This window comes from Coregonus clupeaformis, chromosome 15 (genome assembly GCF_020615455.1).
Source record: "Coregonus clupeaformis isolate EN_2021a chromosome 15, ASM2061545v1, whole genome shotgun sequence".
In the NCBI taxonomy this organism is placed as follows: domain Eukaryota; kingdom Metazoa; phylum Chordata; class Actinopteri; order Salmoniformes; family Salmonidae; genus Coregonus; species Coregonus clupeaformis.
In genome coordinates, this window is record NC_059206.1 from 5,649,028 (window position 1) to 5,668,651 (window position 19,624).

The 19,624-nt window shown below is 44.0% G+C and overlaps 1 protein-coding gene and 1 long non-coding RNA gene across 2 annotated transcripts; both read left to right on the plus strand.

Annotated features, from left to right (window-relative positions):
- Positions 1–291: 291 nt before the first annotated feature.
- LOC121582080 (UDP-glucuronosyltransferase 2B20-like) lies at positions 292–2,656 on the plus strand. The gene is given in 3 exon segments (XM_045225363.1): positions 292–423; positions 1,024–1,603; positions 1,605–2,656. Coding segments are annotated over 2 exon segments (1,593 nt in total). The 5' UTR covers positions 292–423; positions 1,024–1,027; the 3' UTR covers positions 2,622–2,656.
- A 1,186-nt stretch (positions 2,657–3,842) lies between these two features.
- On the plus strand, positions 3,843–17,667 carry LOC121583199. The gene is made up of 3 exons (XR_006003457.2): positions 3,843–4,770; positions 4,910–4,951; positions 17,015–17,667. It is a non-coding gene; the product is annotated as an uncharacterized LOC121583199 (long non-coding RNA).
- The last annotated feature ends 1,957 nt before the right edge of the window (positions 17,668–19,624 follow it).

Consider the following 19,624-nt stretch of genomic DNA (forward strand, 5'->3'; position numbering starts at 1 on the left):
GAGAATGACCCTTAGAATCCAAAAAGCGAGTGGTCTCAACCCCCCTGGAAAAACGAAAGTGTGATAATAATCAATCAGTGTGTTTGCTCAAAATCTCTGAGCTCATATTTCCCCTTAACATGCGTTCGGAATGTGAATTTTAAAAAGAGCTTTGTCAGACCATTTGGTAAGTAATAGTCACTTTGTACCACATGGTCTGAATCTTCGACTAACTGGACAGGTACTTGATATAATTATGCAAAACAGGTCTGTCTCTTTAACAGAATGACAAGGTCCTGACTGACTGGGGAAGAACTTTGAACTTACTAGAACGAGATAAGAAGCAAACACACAAGCTCAGACTCAGTTCATACATAAGGATTCATTCAAGTTCACAGAAGTTCATTCATACGGATTTCTTTTCGAACATTGGCGGATTTGTCGGTGAGTAAATCTGAGGTTTTCTTCTATGGACTGAAGTGTTTCTGTGTGACATTTAATGCCCGGTGACCCTCTATCCAAAAATTATCAATATTCAACCACAATACTAGAGGCCACTCTAGTCCCGGGATTCAATACAATCAGTGGTAGATCAGCTTTATATGACATTTAAAGCTAATTTCTGATTGAGACGATTTATGCAGCATGTACCGTGAATACAGTCTACACAAACGTGGGAACATTGCCTTTAAAAAGGTGCATAGCAGACAAAACGCAATCAGATTGAATCCCGGCCTAGGTCTTATAAAAAGGCCAAATAAGGGAAGCTTTTAATTATGTCATAAAGCTACAATCCACATTTGGTGACATAGTACCTCTGTTTGCCCAAGTGCCTTTACCAGCAGCGTGGTAAAAAAACAATTGCAGTACATATTCTGCTGTTCTATCGGGCTTGCAATGATGTCAGAGGGGAAAATAAAAGTGTTCCTCATTTAAAGTAACTTCTTTGTTGTTGTAATATCCCAAACAAACATGGCCGTTTCACCAAATACAGATTCTAGCTTTAAATATAAATGTGATGACAATGTTTTCCTTCTCCTTCAGAAGGATGGCGTACCATCTTTGGAGCATTTTCTCAAGTCTTCTTGTGACATGCTTCATGGTGTCTTTGCCAGCTTGCCACAGTGGGAAGGTTCTGGTCTTTCCTCTGGAAGGAAGCCATTGGCTTCACATGGACATTCTGATCAAGGCCCTTCATGCTCAAGGACACTCTGTGACCGTGGTACGAACAAACAAAAGCTGGTACATTAAAGAGGAGTCTTCATATTACAGCTCTATTACAGTACATGTCACTGATGGAGTAGACGAGGGCTTTGTGAAGCCAATTCTCAACAAAGTCCTCGATATAGAAAGAGGTAAAAGTTCGGTTTTAAATTTCTTCAGTTTGCAGGTGGAGGCCTTGTCATTCATGTCTAAAGTTCCTAAGATGATGGCTGAAATGGTGACCAATATGATTGAAGACAAGGATTTAATGAAGAACCTAAAGGAAACCCAGTATGACCTTGTCTTGACTGACCCGGCATGGGGAGCAGGTGTTCTGATGGCCCACTATCTTCAGCTACCCCTTGTCTACAACGTCCGCTGGGTCACATTTGGAGAGGGACATCAGGTCATCGCACCATCCCCCCATGTCTTACGTTCCAATGACTGGATCTGGGCTGACGGACAAAATGACCTTCACAGAGAGAGTGAAGAATATGCTTATTAAATTGCTTGGACAAGTTCAGGACAGGTTCCTAGTGCGACCCTATTACCAAGCGGTTTGTGATGAGTATTTCCAACCGGGTGTGGACTTTAATGAGTTAATGCAGGGGGCTGACTTGTGGCTCATGAGAGTTGACTTTGTGTTTGAGTTCCCCCGTCCCACCATGCCTAACGTTATCTACATGGGAGGGTTTCAGTGTAAACCGGCCAAGCCCCTTCCCCAAGACCTGGAGGACTTTATTCAGAGTTCAGGAGAACATGGTGCCATTATCATGTCTTTGGGGACTTTCGTCAAGGAACTCCCGAGTGACATAACAGACGAGATAGCATCTGCTTTTGCCCAACTGCCTCAGAAGATCATCTGGAGGCACATTGGGGACAGGCCAGCGACTCTGGGCAACAACACCTTACTAGTTGACTGGATGCCGCAGAATGACCTACTAGGACATCCTAAGATGAGGCTGTTTGTAGCTCATGGAGGAACCAATGGAGTTCAAGAGGCCATCTACCACGGAGTCCCCGTTGTGGGCCTACCTCTGTTTTTCGACCAATACGACAACCTCCTTCGTCTGCAAACGAGAGGAGGAGCAAAGATTGTGACCATAGCCACGGTAGACAATGACTTCCTCAAGGCCTTACAGGAAGTTCTTCAGGAGCCGTCCTACAGGGAGAACATGCAAAGGCTCTCCAACCTGCACAGGGATCAGCCAATGAACCCCCTGGACCTCGCCATGTTCTGGATCGAGTATGTCATGAGACACAAAGGTACTGCTCACCTACGTACAGAGTCCTACAGAATGCCCTGGTACTCCTACCACTCTGTGGATGTCATGGCGTTCCTTCTAGCTTCTGTGCTACTGATTCTGCTGACTACTGTTGCGTTCATCAGGTGTTTATGCTTCAGAATGTGTTGTAGATGGAAAATGAAACACGAGTAACTGAAAATAAGTGAAAACGGCATTGATTATGTTTGGGGGGGCATTTAACCCCAATTGCTCCAGAGACTGCGGTAAATGGCAGACCCTTGCTCTGACCCCAACTCTCCGCAGATGTCTCAGGGGGAGTTGGGATATGCAAAAATAAATGTTCGAGTGAAATAGCTTTTTTCTTTGTTTGATGTTGAGGGCTTGGTTAATATAATTGAATTTAGGGGTCAGTGACGATGCAGGATGTGTGTTTGTATCTGTTTATAAACAAAAGAGCAGCTGCCTTTCCTTTAAAGTTGTGTTGCATCTGATAATGTATTAATCCTGAACAATGGTACCCCCCTGTATATATAGCCTCCCTACTGTTATTTTATTTTACTTCTGCTCTTTTTTCTCAACACTTTTTTTGTTGTTTTATTTTACTTTTTTATTAAAAAATAAATGCACTGTTGGTTAAGGGCTGTAAGTAAGCATTTCACTGTAATGTCTGCACCTGTTGTATTCGGCGCATGTGGCCAATAAAATTTGATTTGATTTGGTGTGTGTATTGATGAGGGGGAAAAAACAATTTAATTCATTTTAGAATAAGGCTGTAACATAACAAAATGTGGAAAAAGTCTGAATACTTTCCGAATGCACTGTATCTAGGACATTGTCTGTTGCTGCTTTTTACACAAATTAGATTGCACAAAAAGGTATTATGTTGCAATATGCAGCGAAATAGGCGTGAGATCCTGCTGACAGGGTCAGGTTAGCTATGGCATTGCCTTTCTTCACAGGAGTCTTAGGTCGATGTGATGCAGCTGAATGGCACACAGTAAGGATATTTTTCCAGACCTATTCACAATCTTGTGTATTTTGTAGATAGACGGGGAGAAGTGTCATGCAATAAAACAAAAGGTCAGGAAGCTCTCTATTATTAATAGAAGATACAAGAGCGTCATTATACGTTTGTCTACATTGAACTGCCTTAATTTGCGTATGATAAAATACTACCTTTGGACCCACAGCTCTGTCTATGAATTTGAGAGTGGGCATTTATAGCAGCATGAGGGATAGTCTGTGTTATGACAAGTTTCTCTGGTATCGAGTACTTCAGGATGTAAGAGAGTAGTTAAACACTTTTGGTGAGCGGGTTTGCTCCTCCCTGTGTGGAGGTATTTTGTATTTGTTTCTTTACTTATCAGTAAAGTACGTTTTCATTGAGTTCTGTGTCCTGCGACTGACTTCGACCCACCGCATTACACTGACACTCGTGACAGATGGAGAGTTGGTTCAGAGTATTTAATATTACAGTACTGGATTCACAATAGCCTATTGTCATCAGTTTATATAGGGCTTTGCAAGCTAATTCCATCCAACAGTGGCCAACCATTATTGAGTGTCACTCCCAACAACAATAGTATCACCCTATTTGGTATAGTGTTGCACCCTAGTCAGTATATTCGATCATGTACTCCTTCTAAGATTAGCACCAGTGGCCCCCAAGCTATCTTGGCAAACCGCAGACCTTCTGGCATCCACCTTGACAGAAATAAATACATGGAATGTCCTCATCCTCCCAATCCTTATGCAGCTCATATGATCAAAGACATTAACAAATACTTTATAAAAAGACGTCATATCAGTCTGTCAGTGCAAGACTTTGGGGATTTTCCCAGGGCACACATGCAGGTAACGGCACTGACAGCCAAGTTGCGTAGGTGGTAGCGGAACTATAAATTCGATGTATATCATTAAGAAGAAATAAGGTTACTTTAGACTTTGTAGTCGTGGTTTGATATGGAGACGTGCGCAAGGAACCGCGAGATTCCTGAAGACACCGTGATTTCAATGGCGCAGCAAGAGACTGTTTTTCTTTTGCTCAAACACTGTCAAGAAATGAAGCGACAGGAGAGTCGCTGGCGTCTTGTCACGTTATTCTTGGTTCTGGGCTGTGCAGCTGTATTTTTCTTTACGCAGCGTGTGATCAGAGACTGTATTGAGAAGGTAAGCAATGGGACATCCACATGTTTTTAACGGGGCACACAAATGCCGGAGAGCTTTGGCATTGGATTTAAATGGAACCTTAACTTCTGTGGGTCACCATTAATAGTTAACTTGTCTTTGTTTTTGTAGGATACATTCACAACTGCAGAAAACTCAAGACAGCAAGCTATAGGTATGTAACTATTTCGCTGGTATGATATGTCTTCCATGGTACATTCCTTTGATTTTATGAATGAAGCCTAGAGAGAGGCACGTCTATCAGCAGCTTACAGCAAGCATGCACTGATGGTTTTTTCCCTTTTTCCTACCAGATCGTCAAGGACAGAATCCGAAGCCAAACGCTCACCTGACAAGTAGGTCTTAGTAAAGCGTGTTTTTAATATATTCTGCTATATATATATACAGTGCTATGAAAAAGTATTTGCCCCCTTTCTAATTTTCTCTACTTTTGCATATTTGTGATACTGAATGTTATCAGATCTTCAACCAAAACCTAATATTAGATAAAGGGAACATAAGTGAACAAATAACACAACAATTACATATTTATTTCATAAACAAAGTTATGCAACATCCAATTCCCCTGTGTGAAAAAGTAATTGCCCCCTTACACTCAATAACTGGTTGTGCCACCTTTAGCTGCAATGACTCCAACCAAATGCTTCCTGTAGTTGTTGATCAGTCTCTCACGTCGCTGTAGAGGAATTTTGGCCCAATCTTCCATGCAGAACTGCTTTAACTCAGTGACGTGTGGGTTTTCAAGCATGAACTGCTCGTTTCAAGTCCTACCACAACATCTCAATTGGGATTAGGTCTGGACTTTGACTAGGCCATTCCAAAACTTCCAATTTGTTGCTTTTTAGCAATTTTCATGTAGATTTGATTGTGTTTTGGATCATTGTCTTGCTGCATGACCCAGCTGCGCTTCAGCTTCAGCTCACAGACCGATGGTCTGACATGCTCCTGTAGAATTCTCTGATACAGAGCAGAATTCATGGTTCTTTCTATTAAGGCAAGTCGTCCAGGTCCTGAGGCAGCAAAGCATCCCCAAACCATTATACCACCACCACCATGCTTGACCTTTGGTATGATGTTCTTACTATGGAATGGAGAGTTTGGTTTTCGCCAGGCATTACTGGAACCATGTCGTCCAAAAAGTTATACTTTTGAATCATCTGTCCATAGAACATTCTTCCAAGAGTCTTGATGATCATCCAGGTGCTTTTTGGCAAACTTGAGTCAACTTTTTAGACGAGATGGGTCCCATTATTTTATATTTCAGATTCTTCAAATAGCCACCCTTTGCCTTGATGACAGCTTTGCACACTCTTGGCATTCTCTCAACCAGCTTCAGCTGGAATGCTTTTCCAACAGTCTAGAACAGGGGTGTCAAACGTCCGGCCCGTGGGCCGGATCAGGCCCGCAAATGGGTTTAATCCGGCCCGCGAGATGATTTTGAAAAAATAAAAATAATAATAATAATAATAATAATTTCGTAAAGTATAAAAATGCGCTGCAATTTTTCAATAAAATAAACTGCTGTTCCAATTGCGTCCACTGGATGGCGCAATAGCAATTGTGTTAAGCAAGCAAACTGTTTATACCGGGGCAGAGCAAGTAGGTCAAGCACGTGCAGCCAATGAGCTACTTTGTTTTGCCCGCGATATTTATTACGGCTTCTACTTTTAACATTATGTGCTTTGGCACCCTCATTGCCCCAATATGTCTCTGTCAAAAAAGAGAAAAGTGGACGCAGAGTGCAGAGTGTTCCAAGAAAAATGGTCATCCTATTTTTTCACGGAATTGAATGGGAAAGCTGTATGTTTGGTGTGTTCAGAGCATGTTGCAGTGCTGAAAGAATATAACCTTCTGTCGCCACTATGTGAGTCTTCATGCCGACAAATATGTGTCATGATTTAACTGGATTGAACCCAAATGCAGACAACCACACCAAGCCAGAGAAGGTTTAACAGGTTTATTTACAATGTTCAGGTTTCCAATAATAGGGGAAGAGCAAATCCAGATTACAGGGCGGGTAACAGATCCAGGTCAGGGCAGGTGTGGTACCGTAATGTCCTAGTGTCCGTGGTGAGTCCAAAAGGGAGGTCCGGTAGTGGAAAGCAGGATGGTGGTGGCAGGAGTGAAGCGGAGGCAGGAGTCGGGTTCCAATAATATGGTCGTCTTGACTATGATCTGACGATGAGTGGTAAGTTTGACCGGGTCTTAAAGGCTGAGGTGATTATGGTGAATGAGCTGCAGCTGGAACCCTGACTCCCGCACACCAGACTTCACTCCTGCAATCAAGGACAGACAGAGAGGAGGGGGAGAGCAGAGAGAGAGCTACCTAGCAGCAGTAGGCCTAACAGTACCCCCCCCTCTACGGACGCCACCTGGCGGTCGACAGGGTTTATCGGGATGTAACCTATGAAACTCACGGACCAGAGCAGGATCCACAATGAAGCTCCTGGGCACCCAGGAACGTTCCTCAGGACCATAACCCTCCCAATCCACCAGGTACTGGAAACCAAGACCCCGGCGGCGAACATCCAGAAGTCGCCGGACAGTGTAGACCGGACCCCCACCCACGATCCTGGGCGGAGGAGGGGGACGAGAGGGCGGGCACAGAGGGCTAACCGACACAGGCTTAATCTGGGAAACATGAAAGGTGGAATGAACCCGTAGGGAGGCAGGAAGCTGTAGCTTAACCGCGCAGGGGTTAACAATAGACAGTATCTTGAACGGTCCTATAAAACGAGGCGCCATCTTCTTAGACTCCACTTTCAATGGAAGGTCACGTGACTTAAGCCATACCTCTTGACCAGGAGAGTAACCGGGAGCCTGGGACCGGTGACGGTTGGCTTGCCTCTGCATGTACGCCGAGCTCGGGACAGAGCTACCCTGGCCTTCCTCCAGACCTTGAAGCAGCGGCGCATGTGGGACTGCACCGAGGGTACCGCCAGTTCCCTCTCTTGAGAAGGGAACAGGGGAGGTTGATAACCCAGAGCACACAGAAAGAGAGACAAACCAGAGGAAGCGTTAGTCAAGGTGTTATGAGCATATTCCACCCAGGGGAGCATGGAGCTCCATGACCCAGGGTTAGACCCTGTGACACAGCGGAGAGCGGTCTCCATCTCCTGGTTCGCTCTCTCGGCTTGCCCGTTGGTCTGGGGGTGATATCCAGAGGACAGGCTGGATGTGATGCCCAAAGCTTTACAGAAAGCTTTCCATACCTGGGAGACAAACTGGGGACCCCTGTCAGAGACAATATCCGTGGGTAGACCATGAGAGCGGAACACATGTTCAACCAAAATATCAGCAGTTTCTCTGGCAGTGGGCAGTTTAGGTAGGGCCAAAAAATAAGCGAACTTAGAAAAACGATCAATCACAGTAAGAATGACAGTCTTTCCAGACGAGGGGGGAAGTCCAGTGACAAAATCCATAGCAATGTGCGACCAGGGCTGGCTGGGTATAGGTAGAGGTCGTAGATGACCAGCGCTGGCCTGGGTGGAGTTCTTACTTCGTGCACATACCGTACAAGCAGCAATGAAAGCTCGAGTGTCCGCCTCCATCGTGGGCCACCAGAACTTCCGTCGCACAAAGTCAAGGGTCCGCGAAACTCCAGGGTGACAGGTAAGGGGGGACGAGTGAGCCCACTGAAGTACCTGGGAGCGAGCAGACTCAGGGACAAACAACCGGTTAGGAGGACCCCTCCCAGGGTCAGCTTGATGATGTTGAGCCTGTCTAACAATCCCTTCGATGTCACATGTGATGGCCGCAATACTGCAGGTAGGAGGCAAGATAGGTTCAGGGTTACTACCAGTATCAACAGCCGAATGAACACGAGACAGGGCGTCAGGCTTGACGTTGCGTGACCCAGGACGGTAAGACAGAGAAAAATTGAATCTCCCAAAAAATAGTGCCCACCTGGCTTGACGGGGGTTGAGCTGCTTCACTGACTGGAGGTAAGCCAGATTCTTATGATCCGTCCAAACGATGAAGGGTTGTTCCGCCCCCTCCAACCAATGTCGCCACTCCTCGAGAGCCAGCTTAACGGCGAGCAGTTCACGATTGCCAACATCATAATTCCTCTCTGCCTGAGAAAGTTTCCTTGAGAGAAAAGCACAGGGATGCAGTTTATTATCTTCAGGAGAACGTTGTGACAACACCGCACCTACCCCAGTGTCGGATGCATCCACCTCCACGACAAACTGGCGGTCGGGGTCCGGCTGCATCAGAATGGGAGCCGAGGCGAAGCGATGTTTCAGTTCTTCGAACGCTGATTCGGCCCCTTCATTCCAAGCGAATGGTCGTGAGATGGAGGTGAGAGCGGTGAGTGGCGCCGCAATGCGGCTGTAGTCCTTGATGAACCTCCTATAGAAGTTCGCAAACCCCAGGAATCGTTGAAGTTGTTTGCGGGTGGAGGGGCTGGCCAGTCCGTGACAGCAGAGATCTTAGCTGGGTCCATCCGCAACTCCCCCTGAGCTATGATGTAACCCAAAAAGAGGTCTCAGACACATGAAATTCACATTTCTCCATCTTCACAAACAGTTTGTTCTCCAACAATCTTTGCAACACCTGGCGCACATGCAGTTCATGTTCCTGGGAGGACTCTGAGAAAATCAAGATATCATCCAGATAGACGAAAACAAACCGATTCAACATGTCCCGAAGGACATCATTGACTAGTGCCTGAAAAACAGCAGGGGCATTGGACAACCCAAAAGGCATAACTAGATACTCAAAATGTCCCAAGGGTGTGTTGAAGGCAGTCTTCCATTCATCACCTTTACGAATGCGCACCAGGTGATACGCATTTCGTAGATCCAGTTTGGTAAAGATAGTTGCACCATGAAGGAGGGGAAAAGCAGAATTAATTAATGGCAGAGAATATTTGTTCTTAATGGTGATGTTGTTAAGTCCACGGAAATCAATACAGGGTCTGAGGGTCTTATCCTTCTTAGCAACAAAAAAGAATCCCGCTCCTACAGGTGACGAGGAAGGACGAATAATACCTGCCGCCAAGGAGTCCCGAATGTAGTTCTCCATAGCTAAAGTCCGAAACTCCACTGCCATCTCCGCCACACTGCGAGCCCCCTGCCGAAGAGAAAACAACCGTTTCGCAGCCTCCTTGCCCCGTACGGGGTGGTCAAAAACCTTCCTCATCTCAGTGGTGAAGGCAACGTAAGCGTTGCAAATGTCCGACTGACTCTCCCAGACCGCGGATCCCCAGGCACGAGCGGAACCGCTAGTAGAGTTGATAAGGTAGGCAATACGGGCTCTTTCTGAGGCGTAGGTGAGGGGCTGTTGTTCAAACACTAACGAGCATTGAGTCAAAAAATCGCCACAGGTTCCCATGTTCCCATCATAGCGCTCTGGAGCAGGTACAAAAGGCTCTCTGATCTGGGCTGAAGGGGTAGGAAAAACAGGTGGAGCAGGAGAAGGAGCAGTTTGTATGCCATGCCCAAGGGGTGCATTATTAACTTGGGTAGAAAGGGCAGACACTTGATTGGTGAGTAATTGAACCTGATTAAACAGCACCTGACGGTTCTCAGCAATAGTCTTAAACAGGGTATCATGTTGGCCAAGTAAAATGCCCTGATTGGCTATGGCAGTCCGGATTTGAGTGCACTCTGGGGTGGTATCCGAGCTACTGTCTGCTGGGTTCATGTTGGTCAGATCATACTGTCACGATTTAACTGGATTGAACCCAAATGCAGACAACCACACCAAGCCAGAGAAGGTTTAACAGGTTTATTTACAATGTTCAGGTTTCCAATAATAGGGGAAGAGCAAATCCAGATTACAGGGCGGGTAACAGATCCAGGTCAGGGCAGGTGTGGTACCGTAATGTCCTAGTGTCCGTGGTGAGTCCAAAAGGGAGGTCCGGTAGTGGAAAGCAGGATGGTGGTGGCAGGAGTGAAGCGGAGGCAGGAGTCGGGTTCCAATAATATGGTCGTCTTGACTATGATCTGACGATGAGTGGTAAGTTTGACCGGGTCTTAAAGGCTGAGGTGATTATGGTGAATGAGCTGCAGCTGGAACCCTGACTCCCGCACACCAGACTTCACTCCTGCAATCAAGGACAGACAGAGAGGAGGGGGAGAGCAGAGAGAGAGCTACCTAGCAGCAGTAGGCCTATCAATATGACAACTTTCAAGGACAGCGGAGATGAGAGAAGGTGAATGAACTGTTGGCGGGTCTGAAGAAACAGCAGTCTGTGTTTACTCACAGCCGAGACATCAGTGACGCTGCAGTGAAAGCTAGCTACCTCATTGCTAATGAAATCGCAGTGGCTTCAAAACCATTTAGTGAGGGTGAATTTGTAAAAACATGCATGATGAAGGCAGCGGAGATTGTGTGCCCTGAAAAGCGGCAGGCTTTTGCAAATATCAGCCTGACAAGAAACACAGTTGCAGACAGGATTTCCGATCTTTCAGTGGATTTGGACAGCCAGTTGAAGCAAAAAGTAAAGTCATTTATTGCGTTTTCGGTTGCAATTGATGAAAGCACGGACATTACAGATGTTGCACAACTGGCCATTTTCATCCGCGGAGTTGATGACACATTGACCGTCACCGAGGAGTTCGTGGAGTTGGTGCCGATGACAGATACAACGACAGCAGCTGATATTTTTACCGCACTCGTCGGGCGCGCTGGACAGGGTCGGAGTGGACTGGTCCCGCGCTGTCAGCCTGGCTACAGATGGTGCGCCCTCAATGATCGGGAAAAAAGCAGGCGTTGTGACAAAGTTCAGAGAGAAAGTGCAATCTGCAAATGGAGGACGTGATTTTTTGACTTTTCACTGTATTTTGCACCAGGAGGCTTTGTGTTGCAAGTCATTAAAGATGGATAACGTCATGAAGGTGGTCATCCAAACTGTTAATTTCATCCGATCCAGAAGCCTGAATCACCGTCAGTTTGACAGCCTTCTCAGAGAGAAAGACCACATCTATGGCCTGCCATACCACACTGAGGTAAGATGGTTAAGCCGAGGTGCTGTGCTGAGGCGTTTCTTTGATTTACGAGAAGAAATTGAACAGTTCATGGAAGAAAAGGGCAAACCAGTGTTAGAATTTCATCCCGCAGAATGGATGCAGGACCTTGCATTTATGGTGGATGTTACAGAGCACCTGAATAACTTGAACAAACAGCTGCAAGGGCGCAACAAAGTTGTCACGCAGTATTATGACAGCATACGTTCTTTCAAGTTGAAGCTGTCATTGTGGGAGACGCAACTTGCCGGTGGTGATGCAGCTCACTTCCCCTGTCTGAAAAATGTGTGCGCGACCCAACATGTGGCAGACATGAAGCGGTTCAAAGATAAAATAACGGGACTTTTACGGGAGTTTGAGCAACGCGTTCAGATTTATGTTTATATGTTTTTATGTTGATGTGCTATTGTTTTTAATTGATTTTATTTTATTTGTATATTTAACCTATTCTTGACTCTGTGGTTCTTGCACTTGTTTGGGGAACAGGATTTCATTATTTTTATCTACATTTCTGACTGAGAAATGACACCCTGATATAGTTCTGTGATGTGTGATATACTTCTGTGAATCACTGAGGCATTGTGTGTTTGTGTGTTCTTTGTCCTCAGAACTTTCAAATAACTTGAGGTGTTTTATGATTAATAGTGATGTTGTGCTTTTGGACACTGTCCTCAGGCTCCAGCTTTATGTTTATATGTTTTTATGTTGATGTGCTATTGTTTTTAATTGATTTTGTTTTATTTGTATATTTAACCTATTCTTGACTCTATGGTTCTTGCACTTGTTTGGGGAACAGGATTTCATTATTTTTATCTACATTTCTGCCTGAGAAATGACACCCTGATATAGTTCTGTGATCTGTGAAACAGTTCTATTAATCACTGAGGCATTGTGTGTTTGTGTGTTCTTTGTCCTCAGAACTTTCAAATAACTTGAGGTGTTTTATGATTAATAGTGATGTTGTGCTTGTACTATTTTGGACACACTGTCCTCAGGCTCCAGCTTTATGTTGTATGTTGATCGTATTAAAACAAAGACAACAATCTGAAGTTGTTGTTTTTAAGTTATATATACCATGATTTTTCCGGTCCGGCCCACTTGGGAATAGATTTTTCTCCATGTGGCCCCTGAGTTAAAATGAGTTTGACACCCCTGGTCTAGAAGGAGCACTTGTTGGCTGCTTTTCCTTCACTCTGCCGTCCGACTCATCCGAAACCATCTCAATTGGGTTGAAGTCGGGGGATTGTGGAGGCCAGGTCATCTGATGCAGCACTCCATCACCCTCCTTCTTGGTAAAATACCTCTTACACAGCCTGGAGGTTTGTTGGGTCATTGTCCAGTTGAAAAACAAATGATAGTCCCACTAAGCCCAAACCCGATGGGATGAGTAAATGGCATATCGCTGCAGAATGATGTGGCAAACAAACAAGTGTGCCTTGAATTCTAAATAAATCACAGACAGTGTCACCAGCAAAGCACCCCACACCATAACACCACCTCCATGATTTACGCTGGGAACTAAACATGCAGAGATCATCCGATCACCCACACCGCGTCTCACAAAGACATGGCGCTTGGAACCAAAAATCTCAAATTTGGACTCCAGACCAAAGGACACATTTCCACCGGTCTAATGTCCATTGCGCGTGTTTCTTGGCCCAAGCAGATCTCTTCTTCTTATTGGTGTCCTTTAGTAGTGGTTTCTTTTGCAGCAATTCGACCATGAAGGCCTGATTCACACAGTCCCCTCTGAACAGTTGATGTTGAGATGTGTCTGTGACTTGAACTCTGTGAAGCATTTATTTGGGCTGCAATTTCTGAGGCTGGTAACTCTAATTAACTTATTCTCTGCAGCAGAGGTAACTCTGGGTCTTCCATTCCTGTGGCGGTCCTCAGGACAGCCTGTTTCATCATAGCTCTTGATGGTTTTTGTGACTGCACTTGAAGAAACTTTCAAAGTTCTTGACATTTTCCGTATTGACTGACCTTCATGTCTAAAAGTAATGATGGACTGTCGTTTCTCTTTGCTTATTTGAGCTGTTCTTGCCATAATATGGACTTGGACTTTTGCCAAATAGGGCTATCTTCTGTATACCCCCCCTACCTTGTCACAACACAACTGATTGGCTCAAACACATTAAGAAGGAAATAAATTCCACAAATTAACTTTTAAGAAGGCACACCTGTTAATTGAAATGCATTCCAGGTGACTACCTCATGAAGCTGGATGAGAGAATGCCAAGCGTGTGCAAAGCTGTCATCAAGGCAAAGGGTGGCTATTTGAAGAATCTCAAATATATTTTGATTTGTTTAACACTTATTTAGTTACTACATGATTCTTGACTCTGTGGTTCTTGCATACAGTGGGGAAAAAAAGTATTTAGTCAGCCACCAATTGTGCAAGTTCTCCCGCTTAAAAAGATGAGAGAGGCCTGTAATTTTCATCATAGGTACACGTCAACTATGACAGACAAATTGAGAATTTTTTTTCCAGAAAATCACATTGTAGGATTTGTTATTAATTTATTTGCAAATTATGGTGGAAAATAAGTATTTGGTCACCTACAAACAAGCAAGATTTCTGGCTCTCACAGACCTGTAACTTCTTCTTTAAGAGGCTCCTCTGTCCTCCACTCGTTACCTGTATTAATGGCACCTGTTTGAACTTGTTATCAGTATAAAATACACCTGTCCACAACTTCAAACAGTCACACTCCAAACTCCACTATGGCCAAGACCAAAGAGCTGTCAAAAGACACCAGAAACAAAATTGTAGACCTGCACCAGGCTGGGAAGACTGAATATGCAATAGGTAAGCAGCTTGGTTTGAAGAAATCAACTGTGGGAGCAATTATTAGGAAATGGAAGACATACAAGACCACTGATAATCTCCCTCGATCTGGGGCTCCACGCAAGATCTCACCCCCGTGGGGTCAAAATGATCACAAGAACAGTGAGCAAAAATCCCAGAACCACACGGGGGGACCTAGTAAATGACCTGCAGAGAGCTGGGACCAAAGTAACAAAGCCTACCATCAGTAACACACTACGCCGCCAGGGACTCAAATCCTGCAGTGTCAGACGTGTCCCCCTGCTTAAGCCAGTACATGTCCAGGCCCGTTTGAAGTTTGCGAGAGTGCATTTGGATGATCCAGAAGAGGATTGGGAGAATGTCATATGGTCAGATGAAACCAAAATATAACTTTTTGGTAAAAACTCAACTCATCGTGTTTGGAGGACAAAGAATGCTGAGTTGCATCCAAAGAACACCATACCTACTGTGAAGCATGGGGGTGGAAACATCATGCTTTGGGGCTGTTTTTCTGCAAAGGGACCAGGACGACTGATCCGTGTAAAGGAAAGAATGAATGGGGTCATGTATCGTGAGATTTTGAGTGAAAACCTCCATCCATCAGCAAGGGCATTGAAGATGAAACGTGGCTGGGTCTTTCAGCATGACAATGATCCCAAACACACCGCCCGGGCAACGAAGGAGTGGCTTCGTAAGAAGCATTTCAAGGTCCTGGAGTGGCCTAGCCAGTCTCCAGATCTCAACCCCATAGAAAATCTTTGGAGGGAGTTGAAAATCCGTGTTGCCCAGCGACAGCCCCAATACATCACTGCTCTAGTGGAGATCTGCATGGAGGAATGGGCCAAAATACCAGCAACAGTGTGTGAAAACCTTGTGAAGACTTACAGAAAATGTTTGACCTGTGTCATTGCCAACAAAGGGTATATAACAAAGTATTGAGAAACTTTTGTTATTGAACAAATACTTATTTTCCACCATAATTTGCAAATAAATTCATTAAAAATCCTACAATGTGATTTTCTGGATTGTTTTTTCTCATTTTGTCGGTCATTGTTGACGTGTACCTATGGTGAAAATTACAGGCCTCTCTCATCTTTTTAAGTGGGAGAACTTGCACAATTGGTGGCTGACTAAATACATTTTTTCCCCACTGTATGTGTTATTTAATCGTTTTGATGTCTTCACTATTATTCTACAATGTAGAAAATAATAAAAATAAAGAAAAACCCTTGAATGAGTAGGGTGTCCAAACTTTTGACTGGTAGTTTGTATATATACACTACCGTTCAAAAGTTTGGGGTCACTTAGAAATGTCCTTGTTTTTCGAAAGAAAAGCAATTTTTTTGTCCATTAAAATAACATCAAATTGATCAGAAATACATTGTTCATGTTGTAAATGGCTATGGTAGCTGGAAACAGCAGATTTGTTTTATGGAATAGATACGTTGGCGTACAGAGGCCCATTATCAGCAACCATCAGTCCTGTGTTCCAATGGCACGTTGTGTTTGCTAATCCAAGTTTATCATTTTACAAGGCTAATTGATCATTAGAAAACCCTTTTGCAATTATGTTAGCACAGCTGAAAACTGTTGTGCTGATTAAAGAAGAAATAAAACTGGCCTTCTTGAGACTAGTTGAGTATCTGGAGCATATATCTCAGACTGCCCATCTTTTATTTGTATTGACCAGTCTGAGATATGGCTTTTTCTTTGCAGCTCTGCCTAGAAGGTCAGCATCCCGGAGTCGCCTGTCCACTGTTGACGTTGAGACTGGTGTTTTGCGGGTACTATTTAATTAAGCTGCCAGTTGAGGACCTGTGAAGCGTCTGTTTCTCAAACTAGACACTCTAATGTATTTGTCCTCTTGCTCAGTTGTGCACCGGGGCCTCCCACTCCTCTTTCTATTCTGGTTAGAGCCAGTTTGCGCTGTTCTGTGAAGGGAGTAGTACACAGCGTTGTACGAGATCTTCAGTTCCTTGGCAATGTCTCGCATGGAATAGCCTTTATTTCTCAGAACAAGAATAGACTGATGAGTTTCAGAAGAAAGTTATTTGTTTCTGGCCATTTTGAGCCTGTAATCGAACCTACAATTGCTAATGCTCCAGATACTCAACTAGTCTCAGGAAGGCCAGTTTAATTGCTTCTTTAATCAGCACAACAGTTTTCAGCAAAAGTGTTTTCTAATGATCAATTAGCCTTTTAAAATGATGAACTTGGATAGGCAAACACAACGTGCCTTTGGAACACAGGACTGATGGTTGCTGATAATGGGCCTCTGTACGCCTATGTAGATATTCTACACTGTATTTCTGATCAATTTGATGTTATTTTAATGGCCAACATTTTTTTGAACGGTAGTGTGTGTGTGTGTGTGTGTATATATACACACACTACCATTCAAAAGTTTGGTGTTATTCACATGCCTAATCAAACTTCCTGCTTAGTTTGCTAATAGGCTATAGTGTGCACACTGTGAGTCTGTGGTAATATTGTGTGAGTGCAGCTGTCAGGAATGTTGGATTTTTGTATTTTGAATATCAAGTGGATATATTTCCAGAATCACGATCATTTATATATTACCTCTGATCCTCTCCATCTTCTCCTACCTCCAGCATCATCAAGCTGCAACTCCGTGCCTAAAGACTACATCCAATGGGAACACCAGGACACTGGCTTGGTGCACATGCAGAATTTCACCTATGACGAGAGCAAGCAAGCTCTGGTTGTCCCTCAGGAAGGCCGATACTTTGTCTATGTGGGGGTCAACTTTCGAATGCCAGATAAGGACAAGGTATCTGGCGAGGTCCATTTTCTTAGCCTGAAAGTCCTGAAATACTCCATTAGCTATGAAAATAATTGGCCTATCATGGAAGTCAAGGATAGCATACCAGATGATAGGAGAGGAGAGAGAAGGACAATGTACACAGGACAGGTGGTCACCCTGGAGGAAGGGGATCTCCTGATGGTGTCCATTGATGAAGACAATTATGGACTGATTGACTGTTCAGCAGAGACCACCATGTATATTGGTGCTTTTCTCCTCTAGACAAGGAGAACGTGTCTGTACCAAAAATATGCAGTCTTTGTGGATTTTTTGTTATTCAATTCCATGCTTACTTTTAGTAAGACCAGTGCACGTTTCAAGGCACATTTTTAAATCCTTGTGGATACAATACACCTGTAACATGCAGGTATTAGTTAAGGCTTTCCTTCTGACAAAAATGACCTTGTTAATTTCTTTGTAAATCTATTCATACAATGATTTCATAATACAGTGGGGAAAAAAAGTATTTAGTCAGCCACCAATTGTGCAAGTTCTCCCACTTAAAAAGATGAGAGAGGCCTGTAATTTTCATCATAGGTACACGTCAACTATGACAGACAAAATGAGAAAAAAAATTCCTGAAAATCACATTGTAGGATTTTGTATGAATTTATTTGCAAATGATGGTGGAAAATAAGTATTTGGTCAATAACAAAAGTTTCTCAATACTTTGTTATATACCCTTTGTTGGCAATGACACAGGTCAAACGTTTTCTGTAAGTCTTCACAAGGTTTTCACACACTGTTGCTGGTATTTTGGCCCATTCCTCCATGCAGATCTCCTCTAGAGCAGTGATGTTTTGCGGCTGTCGCTGGGCAACACGGACTTTCAACTCCCCTCCAAAGATTTTCTATGGGGTTGAGATCTGGAGACTGGCTAGGCCACTCCAGGACCTTGAAATGCTTCTTACGAAGCCACTCCTTCGTTGCCCGGGCAGTGTGTTTGGGATCATTGTCATGCTGAAAGACCCAGCCACGTTTCATCTTCAATGCCCTTGCTGATGGAAGGAGGTTTTCACTCAAAATCTCACGATACATGGCCCCATTCATTCTTTCCTTTACACGGATCAGTCGTCCTGGTCCCTTTGCAGAAAAACAGCCCCAAAGCATGATGTTTCCACCCCCATGCTTCACAGTAGGTATGGTGTTCTTTGGATGCAACTCAGCATTCTTTGTCCTCCAAACACGACAAGTTAAGTTTTAACCAAAAAGTTATATTTTGGTTTCATATGACATTCTCCCAATCCTCTTCTGGATCATCCAAATGCACTCTAGCAAACTTCAGACGGGCCTGGACATGTACTGGCTTAAGCAGGGGGACACGTCTGGCACTGCAGGATTTGAGTCCCTGGCGGCGTAGTGTGTTACTGATGGTAGGCTTTGTTACTTTGGTCCCAGCTCTCTGCAGGTCATTCACTAGGTCCCCCTGTGTGGTTCGGGATTTTTGCTCACCGTTCTTGTGATCATTTTGACCCCACGGGGTGAGATCTTGCGTGGAGCCCCAGATCGAGGGAGATTATCAGTGGTCTTGTATGTCTTCCATTTCCTAATAATTGCTCCCACAGTTGATTTCTTCAAACCAAGCTGCTTACCTATTGCAGATTCAGTCTTCCCAGCCTGGTGCAGGTCTACAATTTTGTTTCTGGTGTCCTTTGACAGCTCTTTGGTCTTGGCCATAGTGGAGTTTGGAGTGTGACTGTTTGAGGTTGTGGACAGGTGTCTTTTATACTGATAACAAGTTCAAACAGGTGCCATTAATACAGGTAACGAGTGGAGGACAGAGGAGCCTCTTAAAGAAGAAGTTACAGGTCTGTGAGAGCCAGAAATCTTGCTTGTTTGTAGGTGACCAAATACTTATTTTCCACCATAATTTGCAAATAAATTCATAAAAAATCCTACAATGTGAGTTTCTGGATCTTTTTTCCTCAATTTGTCTGTCATAGTTGATGTGTACCTATGATGAAAATTACAGGCCTCTCTCATCTTTTTAAGTGGGAGAACTTGCACAATTGGTGGCTGACTAAATACTTTTTTCCCCCACTGTATGTACTGTTCCTTTCCTGATCAAGATTAATTAAATTGTTGTTCAATAATTGTTGTTAAATTAAATAACATGATGTTAGAGTGGGGGTCAATTCCTAACTTGAGATGCATGCACAACTCAAACTTTTGCCTAATTCTTTAACGCATTAGTTTTGTGCAAGAGTCCAGGTAGGATTTGACCCTTGGGCTACAGCCATACAGGAACATATGAAAATGCATGGGCATTCATCATTGTATTTCTTTGTCCCTCAAAACTCAAGTCAATTATTTATAGACGAGTTGCTTACGCACACAGGTTGATATACTGTGCGTTTTTCACTTAACAATGGATTACTCCCATAGAAACCCATTTGCT